Genomic DNA, 21,121 nt, shown 5'->3' with positions numbered 1-21,121 from the left:
AGTGTCTTGGCCCAAGGGGCCATCTATGTCTAGAAGGATATTGGCGTATCTAAAAAAAAAATGGCCGCCATTGGCCAATGAAGTTTAAGCACCCATTAGACATGGTTAACGGAGGCCAATCGTAACAAAACTCGATGGGCATGTTCAACTCATGGCCCTAAAGGTCTGTAAGAGTTTTGAAAGAAATCGGCCACTAGTTGGCGCTAACGAGTTTTATGGCTCTGTAATCACGTGGTGTTACAAATATCGTCAGAATATGCATATCATTTGATAGATCTCCTCATGCTGAACAACTTTGCCTCTAGAACTAATGCTGTCAATTGAATTGTTCATTAATTATAAGCAATTACATTAAAAACCTACTTTTGCGAACTAGTCCCTGGTTTTTCGCCCGATCGGAACCAGACCAGTCTAGAACAATTCTCTGGACTCTCTAGATCAATAATTATTAAAAAAAGTTGAACTTTTGCATTTGGATGGCTATAAGAGGGTAATTTAAGAAAAGGGGCGTGTCAAAATACACTCAAAAGCCTATAAATCCTACATAAAAACTCAAAACTTCACAAAAATTGGTGAGCATATGTGCAATAACATCATTAACAAGCATGCAAAATTTTATGGAGATCGGACCATAGGTGGCGCTATAACTGTTAAAAAGCTTTTAAACCATATATTTCCTATGGTAAATTGCCTGTATTGGCTGTAAATGGTGTTTTTCCATCTATGATGTCAGTGGTTAAATGCTTGCTAAATAAATCTTAATGTCTTTTAACGTTAATGTGCTTAAAGGCCTTAAAGGCCTTAAAAGCTTGAACACCGACAAATGCTGCTTGCAGCTTTAATTATTATTCTTATTCTTCCGCCGTAAAACGCATCGTGCAGCCCAAACCGTAAGTGCTAGAGACTTGAAACTTTGCCAGTGGGTAGTACAAAAATCGAGGAGAGGTTATCAAAGTATGACCCCGATTGGCCCATAGGTGGCGCTATAGCAACCAATTGCGCGAAACTGCTTATAACTCCTAGACCGTATGTCGTAGACTCAAGTGTCTTATATCATTGGAAAGCTGGTCACCTGAAGAAAAAAACGTATATCTCCGATTTCATTTCCGCCATGATAGATTTTCCGCCATTTTGAATTTTGTCAAAAACCTACTTTTGCAAACTAGTCCCTGGTTTTTTGCCCGATCGGAACCAAACCAGTGCAGAAATGTTCTTTGGAGTCTGATGATTAATAATCATCGAAAAAAAGTTGAATTATCGATTCACGGTCGCTAGGGGGCGCAAAATGAACGTTGTGGGAGGAGCCTATTTTACTAAAACGCCTATAACTCAAGTAGTAAATGAGATAACTTCACCAAACTTGGTACACATGTGTACGAGGTCAATCTGAGGTCACGATAAAAAAAACGCGTCGATTGGCCATATGGTGGCGCTAAAACACAGAAAAAACGTATAAACACCTGACCGTTTGTCCGATTGACTTGAAATTTGGTATGCAGTGTCTTGGCCCAAGGCCCCATGTATGTCTAGAAGGATATTGGCGTATCTAAAAAAAAAATGGCCGCCATTGGCCAATGAAGTTTAAGCACCTATTAGACAAGGTTAACGAAGGCCAATCGGAACGAAACTCGTCGGGCATGTTCAACACGTGGCCAAAGAGGTCTGTAAGAGTTTTGAAAGAAATCGGCCACTAGTTGGCGCTAACGAGTTTTACGGCTCTGTAATCACGTGGTGTTGCACACATCCCCACAATATACATATCATTTGATAGATCTCCTCATTCTGAACAACTTTGCCTCTAGAACTAATGCTGTCAATCGAATCGTTCATTAAATATTCGCAATTACGTTAAAAACCTACTTTTGCGAACTAGTCCCTGGTTTTTCGCCCGATCGGAACCAGACCAGTCTAGGACAATTCTCTGGACTCTCTAGATCAATAATTATCAAAAAAAAGTTGAACTTTTGAATTTTGCGCATGGCTATAATTGGCTCGTTTAGAAAAGGGGTGTGTCAAAATACACTCAAAAGCCTATAAATCCTAAATAAAAACTCGGAATTTCACAAAAATTGGTGAGCATATGTGCAATAACATAATTAACAAGCATGCGAAATTTCATGGAGATCGGACAACAGGTGGCGCTATAACTGTTAAAAAGCTTTTAAACCATATATTTCCTATGGTAAATTGCCTGTATTGGCTGTAAATGGTGTTTTTCCATCTATTATGTCAGTGGTTAAATGCTTGCTAAATAAATCTTAATGTCTTTTAACGTTAATGTGCTTAAAAGCCTTAACTGCTTGAACACCGATAAATGCTGCTTGCAGCTTTAATTAGGTGTTCAAGCACGAAGTGCTGAAAACCTATTGTAATTGTACTGATTTTTATTATTATTATTATTATTATTATTATTCTTCCGCCGTAAAACGCATCGTGCAGCCCAAACCGTAAGTGCTGGAGCTTTGAAACTTTGCCATATGGTAGTACAAAAATCGAGGAGAGGTTATCAAATTATGAGCCAGATTGGCCCATAGGTGGCGCTATAGCAATCAATTGCGCGAAACTGGTCATAACTCCTAGACCGTATGTCGTAGACGCAAGTGTCTTATATCATTGGAAAGCTGACCACCTGTCGTAAAAAACGTATATCTCCGATTTCATTTCCGCCATGATAGATTTTCCGCCATTTTGAATTTTGTCAAAAACCTACTTTTGTGAACTAGTCCCTGGTTTTTCGCCCGATCGGAACCAAACCAGTGCAGAAATGTTCTCTGGAGTCTGAAGATCAATAATTATTGAAAGAAAGTTGAATTATCGTTTCACGGTCGCTAGGGGGCGTCAAAACGTTAATGTGGGCGGAGCCTATTTTACTAAAATGCCTATAACTCGAGAAGCAAATGAGATAGCTTCACCAAACTTGGTACACATGTGTAGGAGGTCAATCTGAGGTCACGATAAAAAAACCGCGTCGATTGACCACATGGTGGCGCTATAAACAAAAAAAAACGTATACACACCTGACCGTTTGTCCAATTGACTTGAAATTTGGTATGCAGTGTCTTGGCCCAAGGCCCCATGTATGTGTAAAAGGATATTGGCGTATCTCAAAAAACATGGCCGCCATTGGCCAATGAAGTGTAAGCACCTATTAGACAAGGTTAACGGAGGCCAATCAGAACGAAACTCAGTGGGCATGTTCAACTCATGGCCCTAGAGGTCTGTAAGAGTTTTGAAAGAAATCAGCCACTAGTTGGCGCTAACGAGTTTTACGGCTCTGTAATCACGTGGTGTTACAGATATCATCACAAAATGCATATCATTTGATAGATCTCCTCATGCTGAACAACTTTGCCTCAAGAACCACTGCTGTCAATCAAACCGTTCATTAAATATTCACGAATATGTTAAAAACCTACTTTTGCGAACTAGTCCCTGGTTTTTTGCCCGATCGGAACCAGACCAGTCTGGGACAATTCTCTGGACTCTCTAGATCAATAATTATCAAAAAAAAGTTGAACTTTTGCATTTTGCGCATGGCTATAATTGGCTCGTTTAGAAAAGGGGTGTGTCAAAATACACTCAAAAGCCTATAAATCCTAAATAAAAACTCGGAATTTCACAAAAATTGGTGAACATATGTGCAATAACATCATTAACAAGCATGCAAAATTTCATGGAGATCGGACAACAGGTGGCGCTATAACTGTTAAAAAGCTTTTAAACCATATATTTCCTATGGTAAATTGCCTGTATTGGCTGTAAATGGTGTTTTTCCATCTATGATGTCAGTGGTTAAATGCTTGCTAAATAAATCTTAATGTCTTTTGATGCTAATGTGCCTAAAGGCCTTAAAGGCCTTAAAAGCTTGAACACCGACAAATGCTGCTTGCAGCTTTAATTATTAGGTGTTCAAGCACGAAGTGCTGAAAACCTATTGTAATTGTACTGATTTTTATTATTAGGTGTTCAAGCACGTAGTGCTGAAAACCTATTGTAATTGTACTGATTTTTATTATTATTATTATTCTTCTGCCGTAAAACGCATCGTGCAGCCCAAACCGTAAGAGCTAGAGACTTGAAACTTTGCCAGTAGGTAGTACAAAAATCGAGGAGAGGTTATCAAATTATGAGCTCGATTGGCCCATAGGTGGCGCTATAGCGCAAAAAACAAAAAAAAATCACTATTTTGCTTATATCTCAATAACCCTTTGGCCTAGACTCAAGTGTCTTATATCATTGGAATCCTTGGCTCAAGACGAACAAAAAATCGCGCAGGTTTTTTTTTTCCGCCATGATAGATTTTCCGCCATTTTGAATTTTGTCAAAAACCTACTTTTGCGAACTAGTCCCTGGTTTTTTGCCCGATCGGAACCAAACCAGTGCAGAAATGTTCTCTGGAGTCTGAAGATCAATAATTATTGAAAAAAAGTTGAAATTTCGATTCACGGTTGCTAGGGGGCGTCAAAACGTTAATATGGGCGGAGCCTGTTTTACTAAAATGCCTATAACTCAAGTAGTAAATGAGATAACTTTACCAAACTTGGTACACATGTGTAGGAGGTCAATCTAAAGTCACGATAAAAAAACCGCGTCAATTGGCCACATGGTGGCGCTATAACACAGAAAAAACTTATAAACACCTGACCGTTTGTCCGATTGACTTGAAATTTGGTATGCAGGGTCTTGGCCCTAGGGACCATCTATGTCTAGAAGGATATTGGCGTATCTAAAAAAACATGGCCGCCATTGGCCAATTAAGTTTAAGACAAGGTTAACGATGGCCAATCAGAACGAAACTCAGTGGACATGTTCAACTCATGGCCCTAGAGGTCTGTAAGAGTTTTGAAAGAAATCGGCCACTAGTTGGCGCTAACGAGTTTTACGGCTCTGTAATCACGTGGTGTAACAAATATCGTCAGAATATGCATATCATTAGATAGATCTCCTCATGTTGAACAACTTTGCCTCTAGAACTAATGCTGTCAATCGAATTGTTCATTAATTATTCGCAATTACGTTAAAAACCTACTTTTGCGAACTAGTCCCTGGTTTTTCGCCCGATCGGAACCAGACCAGGCTAGAACAATTCTCTGGACTCTCTAGATCAATAATTATTAAAAAAAAGTGTAATTTTTGCATTTGGGTGGCTGTAACAGGGTCATTTTAAAAAATGGGCGTGGCAAATTACACTCAAAAGCCTATAAATCCTAAAAAAAAACTCAGAACTTCACGAAAATTGGTGGGCATATGTGAAATAACATCATTAACAAGCATGCAAAATTATATGGAGATCGGACTATAGATGGCGCTATAACAGTTAGAAACAGTTAAAAACCATATATTTCCTATGGTAAATTGCCTGTATTGGCTGTAAATGGTGTTTTCCATCTATGATCAAATAATGTTCATATCATAATGTTCAAAACCCGTGCAGAATAATTATCTGGACTCTCTAGATCAATAATTATCAGAAAAAGTTGAACTCCTGCATTTGGATGGCTATAATAGGGTCACTTCAATATGTAGCCTTGACCAAGTGTCCCCGAAAGCCTATATCTTTTCAATGAATGCTCAGATCTTCTTAAAAACAGGTCAGAACATGTGAAATAACATGATAAAGAAGCATGAAAACTGTGTGTGTGTGTTTGTGTTTGTAAGCATGCAGATTACTGGTGAAACCAAGTAGTTCAAAATGAAAGTGAGCCAATAAGTGGTCTTCTACTGCCCTCTGCTGGCCATACTAATTATTAATAGTCTTTTCACATGTGCTTTTGCATTCATATATTTAGACACTAAAAAATCCCTTCTATAACAATTACTATTATAACACAATCATATTTTGTCAGAGTTTATCATTTCATTTGTTCTGATGCTTCACATAATTGCTAGCAACGTGGTAAATCGTGGTAAATAACTCTAGAAACATGGTAAATCATAATAAATAGGGTAAATCATGCTAGAATCCTGGTAAATCATTCTAGAATGTGGTATATCATGGTAAATCATCCTGTAACATGGTAAATCAAGGTAAACTAAGATAAATCATGGTAAACTATGGTAAATCATGCTAGAATCATTAAATCATAATAGAATGTGTTCAATTGTTGTAAACCATGCTAAAACAGGGTAAATCATACTAGAACTTGGTATATCATGGTAAACTATAGTAAATCATGCTAGATTCATGGTAAATCATACTGGAACATGGTAAATCATGAAAAATCACACTAAAATGTGGTATATCATGGTAAATCATGCTAAAACGTAGTCTTTTCCATCTATGATGTCAGTGGTTAAATGCTTGCTAAATAAAATTTAATGTCTTAAATGCTTAAAGGCCTTAAAAGCTTGAACACCGACAAATGCTGCTTGCAGCTTTAATTATTATTATTATTCTGCCGTAAAACGCATCGTGCAGCCCAAACCGTAAGAGCTAGAGACTTGAAACTTTGCCAATAGGTAGTACAAAAATCGAGGAGAGGTTATCAAAATATGAGCCCGATTGGCCCATAGGTGGCGCTATAGCAACCAATTGCGCTAAATTGGTCATAACTCCTAGACCGTATGTCGTAGACTCAAGTGTCTTATATCAGTGGAAAGGTGGACTCCTGATGAAAAAAACGTATATCTCCGATTTTATTTCCGCCATGATAGATTTTCCGCCATTTTGAATTTTGTCAAAAAACGACTTTTGCAAACTAGTCCCTGGTTTTTCGCCCGATCGGAACCAAACCAGTGCAGAAATGTTCTCTGGAGTCTGAAGATCAATAATCATCTAAATAAAGTTGAATTATCGATTCACGGTCGCTAGTGGGCGCAAAATGAACGTTGTGGGAGGAGCCTATTTTACTAAAATGACTATAACTCGAGAAGTAAATGAGATAACTTCACCAAACTTGGTACACATGAGTAGGAGGTTAATCTTTGGTCACGATAAAAAAATAGCGTCAATTGACCACACGGTGGCGCTATAAACAAAAAAAAACGTATACACACCTGACCGTTTGTCCGATTGACTTGAAATTTGGTATGCAGTGTCTTGGCCCAAGGCACCATGTATGTCTAGAAGGATATTGGCGTATCTAAAAAAAAATGGCCGTCATTGACCAATGAAGTTGAATCACCTATTAGACAAGGTTAACGGAGGCCAATCGGAACGAAACTCGTTGGGCATGTTCAACTCGTGGCCAAAGAGGTCTGTAAGAGTTTTGAAAGAAATCGGCCACTAGTTGGCGCTAACGAGTTTTACGGCTCTGTAATCACGTGGTGTTGCACAAATCCCCATAATATGCATATCATTTGATAGATCTCCTCATGCTGAACAACTTTGCCTCTAAAACTAATGCTGTAAATAGATTCGTTCATTCATTATTCGCAATTACGTTAAAAACCTACTTTTGCGAACTAGTCCCTGGTTTTTCGCCCGATCGGAACCAGACCAGTCTAGGACAATTCTCTGGACTCTCTAGATCAATAATTATTAAAAAAAAGTTGAACTTTTGCATTTTGCGCATGGTAAAATAGGCTAATTTAGAAAAGGGGCGTGTCAAAATACACTCAAAAGCCTATAAATCCTAAATAAAAACTGAAAACTTCTCAAAAATTGGTGAGCATATGTGCAATAACATCATTAACAAGCATGCCAAATTTTATGGAGATCGGACCATAGGTGGCGCTATAACTGTTAAAAAGCTTTAAAACCATACATTTCCTATGGTAAATTGCCTGTATTGGCTGTAAATGGTGTTTTTCCATCTATGATGTCAGTGGTTAAATGCTTGCTAAATAAATCTTAATGTCTTTTAACGTTAATGTGCTTAAAGGCCTTAAAGGCCTTAAAAGCTTGAACACCGACAAATGCTGCTTGCAGCTTTAATTATTATTATTATTATTATTATTCTTCCGCCGTAAAACGCATCGTGCAGCCCAAACCGTAAGTGCTGGAGCTTTGAAACTTTGCCATATGGTAGTACAAAAATCGAGGAGAGGTTATCAAATTATGAGCCAGATTGGCCCATAGGTGGCGCTATAGCAATCAATTGCGCGAAACTGGTCATAACTCCTAGACCGTATGTCCTAGACTCAAGTGTCTTATATCATTGGAAAGCTGACCACCTGACGTAAAAAACGTATATCTCCGATTTAATTTCCGCCATGATAGATTTTCCGCCATTTTGAATTTTGTCAAAAACCTACTTTTGCGAACTAGTCCCTGGTTTTTCGCCCGATCGGAATCAAACCAATGCAGAAATGTTCTCTGGAGTCTGATAATCAATAATTATTGAAAAAAAGTTCAATTATCGATTAACGGTTGCTAGGGGGCGTAAAATTAACGTTGTAGGCGGAGCCTATATTACTAAAACGCCTATAACTCAAGTAGTAAATGAGATAACTTCACCAAACTTGGTACACATGTGTAGGAGGTCAATTTGAGGTCACGATAAAAAAAACGCGTCGATTGGCCACATGGTGGCGCTATAACACAGAAAAAACGTATAAACACCTGACCGTTTGTCCGATTGACTTGAAATTTGGTATGCAGTGTCTTGGCCCAAGGGGCCATCTATGTCTAGAAGGATATTGGCGTATCTAAAAAAACATGGCCGCCATTGGCCAATTAAGTTTAAGACAAGGTTAACGATGGCCAATCGTAACGAAACTCGATGGCCATGTTCAACTCATGGCCCTAAAGGTCTGTAAGAGTTTTGAAAGAAATCGGCCACTAGTTGGCGCTAACGAGTTTTACGGCTCTGTAATCACGTGGTGTTACAAATATCGTCAGAATATGCATATCATTTGATAGATCTCCTCATGCTGAACAACTTTGCCTCTAGAATTAATGCTGTCAATCGAATTGTTCATTAATTATACGCAATTACGTTAAAAACCTACTTTTGCGAACTAGTCCCTGGTTTTTCGCCCGATCGGAACCAGACCAGTCTAGAACAATTCTCTGGACTCTCTAGATCAATAATTATTAAAAAAAGTTGAACTTTTGCATTTGGATGGCTATAAGAGGGTAATTTAAGAAAAGGGGCGTGTCAAAATACACTTAAAAGCCTATAAATCCTAATTAAAAACTTAAAACTTCTCAAAAATTGGTGAGCATATGTGCAATAACATCATTAACAAGCATGCCAAATTTTATGGAGATCGGACCATAGGTGGCGCTATAACTGTTAAAAAGCTTTAAAACCATACATTTCCTATGGTAAATTGCCTGTATTGGCTGTAAATGGTGTTTTTCCATCTATGATGTCAGTGATTAAATGCTTGCTAAATAAATCTTAATGTCTTTTAACGTTAATGTGTTTAAAGGCCCTAAAGGCGTTAAAAGCTTGAACACCGACAAATGCTGCTTGCAGCTTTAATTATTATTATTATTATTATTTTTCTTCTGCCGTAAAACGCATCGTGCAGCCCAAACCGTAAGTGCTGGAGCTTTGAAACTTTGCCATATGGTAGTACAAAAATCGAGGAGAGGTTATCAAATTATGACCCCGATTGGCCCATAGGTGGCGCTATAGCAACCAATTGCGCGAAACTGGTCATAACTCCTAGACCGTATGTCGCAGACTCAAGTGTCTTATATCATTGGAAAGCTGACCACCTGACGTAAAAAACGTATATCTCCGATTTAATTTCCGCCATGATAGATTTTCCGCCATTTTGAATTTTATCAAAAACATACTTTTGCGAACTAGTCCCTGGTTTTTCGCCCGATCGGAACCAAACCAATGCAGAAATGTTCTCTGGAGTCTGATAATGAATAATTATTGAAAAAAAGTTCAATTATCGATTAACGGTCGCTAGGGGGCGTAAAATTAACGTTGTAGGCGGAGCCTATATTACTAAAACGCCTATAACTCAAGTAGTAAATGAGATAACTTCACCAAACTTGGTAGACATGTGTTGGCGGTCAATTTGAGGTCACGATAAAAAAACCGCGTCGATTGGCCACATGGTGGCGCTATAACACAGAAAAAACGTATAAACATCTGACCGTTTGTCCGATTGACTTAAAATTTGGTATGCAGTGTCTTGGCCCAAGGGGCCATCTATGTCTAGAAGGATATTGGCGTATCTAAAAAAAAAATGGCCGCCATTGACCAATGAAGTTGAATCACCTATTAGACAAGGTTAACGGAGGCCAATCGGAACGAAACTCGTCGGGCATGTTCAACTCGTGGCCAAAGAGGTCTGTAAGAGTTTTGAAAGAAATCGGCCACTAGTTGGCGCTAACGAGTTTTACGGCTCTGTAATCACGTGGTGTTGCACAAATCCCCATAATATGCATATCATTTGATAGATCTCCTCATGCTGAACAACTTTGCCTCTAAAACTAATGCTGTCAATCGATTCGTTCATTAATTATTCGCAATTACGTTAAAAACCTACTTTTGCGAACTAGTCCCTGGTTTTTCGCCCGATCGGAACCAGACTAGTCTAGGACAATTCTCTGGACTCTCTAGATCAATAATTATTAAAAAAAAGTTGAACTTTTGCATTTTGCGCATGGTAAAATAGGCTAATTTAGAAAAGGGGCGTGTCAAAATACACTCAAAAGCCTATAAATCCTAAATAAAAACTCAAAACTTCACAAAAATTGGTGAGCATATGTGCAATAACATCATTAACAAGCATGCAAAATTTTATGGAGATCGGACCATAGGTGGCGCTATAACTGTTAAAAAGCTTTTAAACCATATATTTCCTATGGTAAATTGTCTGTATTGGCTGTAAATGGTGTTTTTCCATCTTTGATGTCAGTGGTTAAATGCTTGCTAAATAAATCTTAATGTCTTTTAACGTTAATGTGCCTAAAGGCCTTAAAAGCTTGAACACCGACAAATGCTGCTTGCAGCTTTAATTATTATTATTATTCTCCTGTAAAACGCATCGTGCAGCCCAAACCGTAAGAGCTAGAGACTTGAAACTTTGCCAAATGGTAGTACAAAAATCGAGGAGAGGTTATCAAATTATGAGCCAGATTGGCCCATAGGTGGCGCTATAGCAACCAATTGCGCGAAAGTGGTCATAACTCCTAGACCGTATGTCGCAGACTCAAGTGTCTTATATCATTGGAAAGCTGGTCACCTGGAGAACAAAACGTATATCTCCGATTTTTTTTCCGTCATGATAGATTTTCCGCCATTTTGAATTTTGTCAAAAACCTACTTTTGCGTACTAGTCCCTGGTTTTTTGCCCGATCGGAACCAAACCAGTTCAGAAATGTTCTCTGGAGTCTGATGATCAAGAATCATCGAAAAAAAGTTGAATTTTCAAATCGGGGTCGCTAGGGGGCGCTAAATGAACATTGTGGGAGGAGCCTATTTTACTAAAATGCCTATAATTCGAGAAGTTAATGTGATTTCTTCACCAAACTTGGTACACATGTGTAAGGCGTCAATTTGAGGTCACGTTAAAAAAAACGAGTCGATTGGCCACATGGTGGCGCTATAACATAAAAAAAACATATGAACATCTGACCGTTTGTCCGATTGACTTGAAATTTGGTATGCAGTGTCTTGGCCCAAGGCCCCATGTATGTCTAGAAGGATATTGGCGTATCTAAAAAAAAAATGGCCGCCATTGGCCAATGAAGTTTAAGCACCTATTAGACAAGGTTAACGGAGGCCAATCGGAACGAAACTCGTCGGGCATGTTCAACTGGTGGCCAAAGAGGTCTGTAAGAGTTTTGAAAGAAATCGGCCACTAGTTGGCGCTAACGAGTTTTACGGCTCTGTAATCACGTGGTGTTACAAATATCGTCAGAATATGCATATCATTTGATAGATCTCCTCATGCTGAACAACTTTGCCTCTAGAACTAATGCTGTCAATCGAATTGTTCATTAATTATACGCAATTACGTTAAAAACCTACTTTTGCGAACTAGTCCCTGGTTTTTCGCCCGATCGGAACCAGACCAGTCTAGAACAATTCTCTGGACTCTCTAGATGAATAATTATTAAAAAAAGTTGAACTTTTGCATTTGGATGGCTATAAGAGGGTAATTTAAGAAAAGGGGCGTGTCAAAATACACTTAAAAGCCTATAAATCCTAAATAAAAACTCAAAACTTCACAAAAATTGTTGAGCATATGTGCAATAACATCATTAACAAGCATGCAACATTTTATGGAGATCGGACCATAGGTGGCGCTATAACTGTTAAAAAGCTTTTAAACCATATATTTCCTATGGTAAATTGTCTGTATTGGCTGTAAATGGTGTTTTTCCATCTATGATGTCAGTGGTTAAATGCTTGCTAAATAAATCATAATGTATTTTAACGTTAATGTGCTTAACGGCCTTAAAGGCCTTAACAGCTTGAACACCGACAAATGCTGCTTGCAGCTTTAATTATTATTATTATTATTCTTCCGCCGTAAAACGCATCGTGCAGCCCAAACCGTAAGTGCTGGAGCTTTGAAACTTTGCCATATGGTAGTACAAAAATCGAGGAGAGGTTATCAAATTATGACCCCGATTGGCCCATAGGTGGCGCTATAGCGATCAATTGCGCGAAACTGGTCATAACTCCTAGACCGTATGTCGTAGACTCAAGTGTCTTATATCATTGGAAAGCTGACCACCTGACGTAAAAAACGTATATCTCCGATTTAATTTCCGCCATGATAGATTTTCCGCCATTTTGAATTTTGTCAAAAACCTACTTTTGCAAACTAGTCCCTGGTTTTTAGCTCGATCGGAACCAAACCAATGCAGAAATGTTCTCTGGAGTCTGATAATCAATAATTATTGAAAAAAAGTTTTATTATCGATTAACGGTCGCTAGGGGGCGTAAAATTAACGTTGTAGGCGGAGCCTATATTACTAAAACGCCTATAACTCAAGTATTAAATGAGATAACTTCACCAAACTTGGTACACATGTGTAGGAGGTCAATTTGAGGTCACGATTAAAAAACCGCGTCGATTGGCCACATGGTGGCGCTATAACAAAGAAAAAACGTATAAACACCTGACCGTTTGTCCGATTGACTTAAAATTTGGTATGCAGTGTCTTGGCCCAAGGGGCCATCTATGTCTAGAAGGATATTGGCGTATCTAAAAAAAAAATGGCCGCCATTGGCCAATGAAGTTTAAGCACCCATTAGACAAGGTTAACGGAAACCAATCGTAACGAAACTCGATGGCCATGTTCAACTCATGGCCCTAAAGGTCTGTAAGAGTTTTGAAAGAAATCGGCCACTAGTTGGCGCTAACGAGTTTTACGGCTCTGTAATCACGTGGTGTTACAAATATCGTCACAATATGCATATCATTTGATAGATCTCCTCATGCTGAACAACTTTCCCTCTAGAACTAATGCTGTCAATCGAATTGTTCATTAATTATACGCAATTACGTTAAAAACCTACTTTTGCGAACTAGTCCCTGGTTTTTCGCCCGATCGGAACCAGACCAGTCTAGAACAATTCTCTGGACTCTCTAGATCAATAATTATTAAAAAAAGTTGAACTTTTGCATTTGGATGGCTATAAGAGGGTAATTTAAGAAAAGGGGCGTGTCAAAATACACTCAAAAGCCTATAAATCCTAAATAAAAACTCAAAACTTCACAAAAATTGGTGAGCATATGTGCAATAACATCATTAACAAGCATGCAAAATTTTATGGAGATCGGACCATAGGTGGCGCTATAACTGTTAAAAAGCTTTTAAACCATATATTTCCTATGGTAAATTGTCTGTATTGGCTGTAAATGGTGTTTTTCCATCTATGATGTCAGTGGTTAAATGCTTGCTAAATAAATCTTAATGTCTTTTAACGTTAATGTGCTTAAAGGCCTTAAAGGCCTTAAAAGCTTGAACACCGACAAATGCTGCTTGCAGCTTTAATTATTATTATTATTCTCCTGTAAAACGCATCGTGCAGGCCAAACCGTAAGAGCTAGAGACTTGAAACTTTGCCAAATGGTAGTACAAAAATCGAGGAGAGGTTATCAAATTATGAGCCAGATTGGCCCATAGGTGGCGCTATAGCAACCAATTGCGCGAAAGTGGTCATAACTCCTAGACCGTATGTCGCAGACTCAAGTGTCTTATATCATTGGAAAGCTGGTCACCTGGAGAACAAAACGTATATCTCCGATTTTTTTTCCGTCATGATAGATTTTCCGCCATTTTGAATTTTGTCAAAAACCTACTTTTGCGTACTAGTCCCTGGTTTTTTGCCCGATCGGAACCAAACTAGTTCAGAAATGTTCTCTGGAGTCTGATGATCAAGAATCATCGAAAAAAAGTTGAATTTTCAAATCGGGGTCGCTAGGGGGCGCTAAATGAACATTGTGGGAGGAGCCTATTTTACTAAAATGCCTATAATTCGAGAAGTAAATGTGATTTCTTCACCAAACTTGGTACACATGTGTAAGGCGTCAATTTGAGGTCACGTTAAAAAAAACGAGTCGATTGGCCACATGGTGGCGCTATAACATAAAAAAAACATATGAACATCTGACCGTTTGTCCGATTGACTTGAAATTTGGTATGCAGTGTCTTGGCCCAAGGCCCCATGTATGTCTAGAAGGATATTGGCGTATCTAAAAAAAAAATGGCCGCCATTGGCCAATGAAGTTTAAGCACCTATTAGACAAGGTTAACGGAGGCCAATCGGAACGAAACTCGTCGGGCATGTTCAACTGGTGGCCAAAGAGGTCTGTAAGAGTTTTGAAAGAAATCGGCCACTAGTTGGCGCTAACGAGTTTTACGGCTCTGTAATCACGTGGTGTTGCACAAATCCCCACAATATGCATATCATTTGATAGATCTCCTCATGCTGAACAACTTTGCCTCTAGAACTAATGCTGTCAATCGATTTGTTCATAAAATATTCGCAATTACGTTAAAAACCTACTTTTGCGAACTAGTCCCTGGTTTTTTGCCCGATCGGAACCAGACCAGTCTAGGACAATTCTCTGGACTCTCTAGATCAATAATTATTAAAAAAAAGTTGAACTTTTGCATTTTGCGCATGGTAAAATAGGCTAATTTAGAAAAGGGGCGTGTCAAAATACACTCAAAAGCCTATAAATCCTAAATAAAAACTCAAAACTTCTCAAAAATTGGTGAGCATATGTGCAATAACATTATTAACAAACATGCAAAATTTTATGTAGATCGGACCATAGGTGGCGCTATAACTGTTAAAAAGCTTTTAAACCATATATTTCCTATGGTAAATTGCCTGTATTGGCTGTAAATGGTGTTTTTCCATCTATGATGTCAGTGGTTAAATGCTTGCTAAATAAATCTTAATGTCTTTTAACGTTAATGTGCTTAAAGGCCTTAAAGGCCTTAAAAGCTTGAACACCGACAAATGCTGCTTGCAGCTTTAATTTGTGTTTGTTTTCAGACATGATAGCCTAACAGTTGTTTTATACTTGTCCTTATGCGATATATCACAATTTTTGATCGTGGATGATTTAATATCTCCACGATCTGCTTTTGAAGAAATGTGGTAGTATCGCTATCACACAAACTACAGCGCACATTCTATCAGCTGCAGTTCTGGCGCCTCAGTCCCAAACTCGACGTAGGCTACATCGACGTAGGACACACTCACAGGACACTGCTTGTGATTCGCAATCACAAAAGTTTATTATTTGCTCGTGGTAAACATTTCATTGGCGTTCTGTTCTGACATGATGCACTTTTTCTGAGCGCGCGCGCACTGTCTCAAACAGCGCCAAACTAGACTTGATCTTTCGCGTCTGATTTTTGTTGGGTCAGACCCATCTGCTAGCTATGGGGGGACCGAGACTGAGAGAGATACATGGAAAAATATGCACAAAACAAGCCACTTTGAAAGTTTGTTGTTTTCATGAATACAAAAGTTGGGTGACCCTCCCCCTAGACTAAAAAAAGTTGGATGACCCTCCCCTCAACAAAGAATAAAAAGGCATGACCCTCCCCTATTTTCCTCCGGTGGCCCATTCCATAAATACCGAACGGTCCCTAAATAAGGGGAAATGTCTTGTGTTTAATGGGTTATTTCATTTCTTTCTAGTTTTAAATGTAGCCTATGTTTACGAGCGGTTTAATTCATTACATTTCATTGAAATAAAACATGAACTAAAACAAAATTAAATAATTCAAACTAAATCCATGAAATGATCCCATGATGGGGACCTTAAAATATTCTATGAAGCGCCTGACAGAACTCTTTAAGGTTCTATATAGAACCTTCTTCCAAAAGCCTGTTCACACTATGGAAGATAACTATAACAATAAAGGTGTAGTTCTTCAAATCATTCTAAATATAAAAGAATAGCAGAGTTCACACCACTATTATAATGATTACGGCACAGATAACATTGACAGCCAATCAGAATTCATCCTGCTTTAAGGGCTCGAGCATTTAAAGCGAAAGACGACAAATCTGCAGCGCACACTTATAATAAACAGAACAATATCATCCGCTGGTGTGGGCGCTAATATACTTATTGTTATAGTTATCGTTTTTGGTGTGAATTGGACTTACCAGTGTAGAAATGGAAGGTCAAGTTGAGCGCATTGCATTGTGGGATGCAGTATGTTGAAATGACTTAAACATACAAGTTGGTTGCACTTAAAAATGTAAGGCAGCAGTCTATATACTGCAGCAACAGTTAGAAACTTATGGTGTGCTTTTCCAAATATATCGTTGGCAGTCGATTGACTCTGAAATGTATTTTGTCTCCCTCTAGTGGCTGAGTTTTGCCATGCTTTGAGGAAAATGTGCAGATTCTGGACCGCTGGGAGGAGATCTGACTAGTTTCTTATGCATCGTACTTAACATTGACATCTACTAAGAGACAGAACGGAAAAAGAAAAACTGATGTCGCTATTTAGGTCATAATGTGAAACACAATGTCATTCCTGTGCAGTTATTGGAAATCATATTATGGTGGTTCAGCTTGCTAGTTATTGCTTGTTTTGTTGGATAGTTCAGAAGGATAAATAATACTATAAAGAATACTATGATGATACATGAACAAAAATATGTTAGATACAAACGACCGTTTTATGTTTCTGTTTCTAAAAATGTAATCATGAAAAAATAAAAAAAATAAAACTGTGAGAAACAAGATTATAGTGTGATTCCAAGTGTCATGTCTGAGAGAAAAGAGGCAGTTCGCCTATGGAGTTTCCTTTGTGTCTTTATTATTCAATCAAACATACTGAGTTTGAGAGTAAAACGAATTATTTTGTAATTTAAAAAAATTAAAGGATTGCAAAAAAGTCAAGTATTTTCAGTGCATGTAAATCTTTGAAAACCTTATTTTTCTTTGTTCATTTCGAACACTTTTCATAACAAATGCACAAATTTTGCTCTCCTTTCTGTGGTCTTTTTTGCAGGTCTAAATCTTTTGCTTGCGAGTTGAAAAGTTTTGCATGCAAATTGAAAAGTTTTGCTTGCGAATAAAGCTGTGTCTCAGTGGGCGGTCTCTACCAACCAGGATGGAAGGCCCTTTTCTATTGGTCACCCTGGATCGAAGTGACAGGTTGACCACGCCAACTACGTTTTCCCGCTGCTGCCGCGCAGTGTCTGAGAGAAGAGGAGCGAGCGAACTTGTAACATGGCGAGCAACAGGTCCGGTTTAACGTCTCATCCGAAGGACGGTGCTCTTTGACAGTATAATGTCCCCGTCACTATAGGGATCTCCCAGTCACGTGACCCCTAGCCGCGTGTCAGCCATTTTGACGGAATACATCCGTCAGCTACTCAGTGCAGTGATGTGCGGGTCAATGTACAAACAACCCGCACCCGACTAGGGCTGTTGGAACGAATTCCGAAATTCGAATATAATTCGAATATTTAAAAAATCAATACTATTCGAATGCTGAAGTTACTATTCGAATATTGCTTTTTTATGTTTTTATTATTATTTTATTATATGCTATCTTGCCTTTCTCGCCAATTTGGCTTTACACACGCATGTGAAAATGAAATGCTTTTGTTTCGTCTGATAAAAAATACAGTTTTTGAATCGTAACACAATTGTGCGCGTTATCCACGCTGCATCATCATAACAATACTGTCAATAATGGCGGCGAGCATTGTCTCCACGGAAACGGAGATCACCACTCCTGACAATTTGAGAAGCGATGTGTGGAAGGTGTTTGGATTTCAAACCATAAATGGGAAAATCACAAATAAAGAAGTGGCAATTTGCAGAATATGCTAAATCTGAATGAAATATCACTCCTCATCTTGCAACCTTGTGCGTTCACACCGGACGCAAATAGCGCGTCAAATTCGCGCCTGCCGCGTCTAGTTATACGCTTGACCACTTTGTGTCCATTCGCGCGTCAAGAACGCGTCTTTGCATTGAATTAACATTGAAATCACTCGCGCCTGACGCGCTATTCGCGTCCGGTGTGAACGCACATCTGACAACGCTACACCCTGACAAGCTAGGCGATCTGTCCAAGGAACCGCCGCTAAAACAGGCAAGAATTACTTATTTTCTGCCTCTTTCTTCATCACGGGGCTTACCAGCTGTCTGCCAAAAGGCGATTACAGACAAACTGACACGGTTTATCTGTAAAGATATGAGACCGATCAACATCACACATGACATCCACAACATCTGGATCTAAAGATTTTATTCACGAGCCTGAGCCAATGGTCGGTTCCTAGCCGCGCAACAATCACTGACAGAGCTGTGAAACTCTGACACAACATCAGACAACTGATCAGTGGAAAAATGTCCATTAAAGTTGCCAAATTAAAGTCATTCATTTTGTTCCGCTGTTTTATTGTTAATAAAAAAACGCGATCACCCGTTTCTAAATGTTTATTGTAATGTTAGCTGTCCCTCTAGTGGACAGACCGTGTAACAACAACCAAATGCTACCCCTGTGTAATGTCGTAAATATTAATAATAGGATGAATTTGTGCATTTAATATTCGAATATTATTCGAATATTAAATAAAACTAGAACGTACATTTCCAGAAGAAAATGTGAATGGTGCTTGCAGTGGCAAAACTCACCACTCGGTTGCTAGAGTGTGGTACATGATTGCATACGAGCCAACAACCATGTCTGTACGATGTTCTGCTGCTGAGATATGGCTTATTCATGTTGTTCAGGTGGTTGCTAGGGTGTTCTGGGTGGTTGCTAGGCGGTTGCTAGGGTGTTCTGGGTGGTTGCTATGGTTTTCTGGGTGGTTGCTAGGGTATTTGGGTGGTTGCTAGGGTGTTATGGGTGGTTGCTATGGTGTTGCTAGGGAGTTCTTAGGTATTTTGGGTGGTTGCTGTGCAGTTGCTAGAGTGTTCTGGGTGGTTTCTAGGCAGTTGCTAGGGTGTTCTGGGTGGTTGCTAGGGAGTTCTGAGGTATTTTGGGTGGTTGCTAGGGTGTTCTAAGGTGTTTTGGGTGGTTGCTATGGTGTTGCTAGGGAGTTCTAAGGTATTTTGGGTGGTTGCTAGGGTGTTGCTAGGGAGTTATATGGTATTTTGGGTGGTTGCTAGGGTGTTCCGGGTGGTTTCAGGCAATTGCTAAGGTTTTCTGGGTGGTTGTTAGGGTATTTGGGTGATTGCTAGGACATTTCTATGCGGTTGCTAGGGTGTTCAGGGCGGTTGCTAAGGTATTTTTGGTGGTTGCTATGGTGTTACTAGGTGGTTGGTAGTTGTCACAGATGGTTACTATGGGATTAGGGCTAAGGTTAGGCACGAGGCCGGAGTATTTAAAATCTCTATTAAACAAGTGCATTATAATGAGTCCTAGGGTGTTGCTAGGGAGTTCTAAGGTATTTTGAGTGGTTGTGTTATTAAACGAGTGCATTATAATGAGTGCACGAGGCCTGCGGCCTCGTGCCTATAGCCTATGGTTGCTAGGGTGCTGTAACTGGTTGCTATGGTGTGGCTATGAAGATTTTAGGCCATTACTTATTGGCTGCTGGATAATATAAATCCTCTGAGGGAGAGAGAGGGGGAGACATGCAGGGGTGTCAGGCCCTTTGTGTCTGTGTGTGTGAAAAATGACAGTTGGGATTTGAATTTCTGAAAATTCCGCAATGTTAAGTCAATGGGACTTTTTTGGCCGCTTTTTCGTCCGCTGTGCGAACATCGTACACCCGATCGCTTAGAAAAGATATAGCACACCTCTCCTCAATGAGCCGGTCGATTTGACACCTCACCCAGGGGTCTGTGACAAACGGTGCGGGGCGAGTTACGCGCCAAACTTTGTGTGGAAGAATAAAAATAATAAGTATGCAAGATAACACTAATGTTGCTTTGCCTATAGGCAAGCACCATTAATAAGGAATGGAATTCGAATAGTATTATAGAGGAAGATTGACAGCCCTACACCCGACCGACGTTTTCAACTAACCCGCCCGCAAAAAATAAGTTAAGAACATTCTGTACCCGACCCGCATTTATTTAGCTAGTAAATGCTCATAGTAGCGTCATTGGACCATAGACGTAGGAACTAGGGGTGCGCGTGCAGCATTTTTCTGAATGTTGTAAGTTATGATATAGCCTAGTGTTATGTTATAAAGGCTTGATTTATTTATTCATTCATTTCGTTTCATTTTCTTAACAATTAAGATGCTGCATGTGTTTATCCAGTCTAAGTGTGCGTCTCTCCCCGGACTTTCCCAACAAAAATCCCGCCCGCCCCCTCTCAGAAAATACATAAAACTGACATTACTGAGCTATATGCGTTTAAAAGTACCTATTAAAATTGCACAGTGGCTTTGGTCAGTTCAACGTGTTGGGAAACCGGGCATTTTGTCCCGCGTCAGCTTTTATATAAAGTTCATAAGGCGCTCAACATTCAAAAGGTAAATAAGGATTTCCCACTTGCATCTCTCCTGCAAAAGGAGAATTATAGGAATCATAGATCCATATGAAGCACCACAAGTTCTTTTTACAGGCATTAAATGTGTAGAACAACTTCCTGACATTGAGTTCGGTGACATTTACAGCTACATTATTCACTTCCCATCACGCTAACGCTACACCGGAGCTTCATTAAAAGCATACAGAAGCTTAACGTTAGCAGGCTATCGGTATCACGAGTCCGGATGGGTCAGCAACTCTTTGATTTGGACGCCAGCGGGGAAGGATTATTCAATCATCACCGCAAAAGTTGGTCTATGTATTTTTA

At 39.2% G+C, this 21,121-nt stretch overlaps 1 protein-coding gene across 1 annotated transcript in view; it reads left to right on the top strand.

Annotated features, from left to right (window-relative positions):
* capn2l (calpain 2, (m/II) large subunit, like) overlaps positions 1 to 17,239 on the top strand; it is a 62,703-nt gene extending 45,464 nt beyond the window's left edge. The window contains exon 21 of the mRNA XM_079592374.1: positions 16,711 to 17,239. Coding sequence (XP_079448500.1) covers positions 16,711 to 16,734 — 24 coding nt within the window. The 3' untranslated portion in view covers positions 16,735 to 17,239. The remainder of the gene's footprint in view (positions 1 to 16,710) is intronic.
* The last annotated feature ends 3,882 nt before the right edge of the window (positions 17,240 to 21,121 follow it).

The sequence above is a fragment of the Phoxinus phoxinus genome, assembly GCF_949152265.1.
Source record: "Phoxinus phoxinus genome assembly, chromosome: 20".
NCBI lineage: Eukaryota > Metazoa > Chordata > Actinopteri > Cypriniformes > Leuciscidae > Phoxinus > Phoxinus phoxinus.
This window is presented reverse-complemented; position numbering and strand designations above follow the sequence as displayed.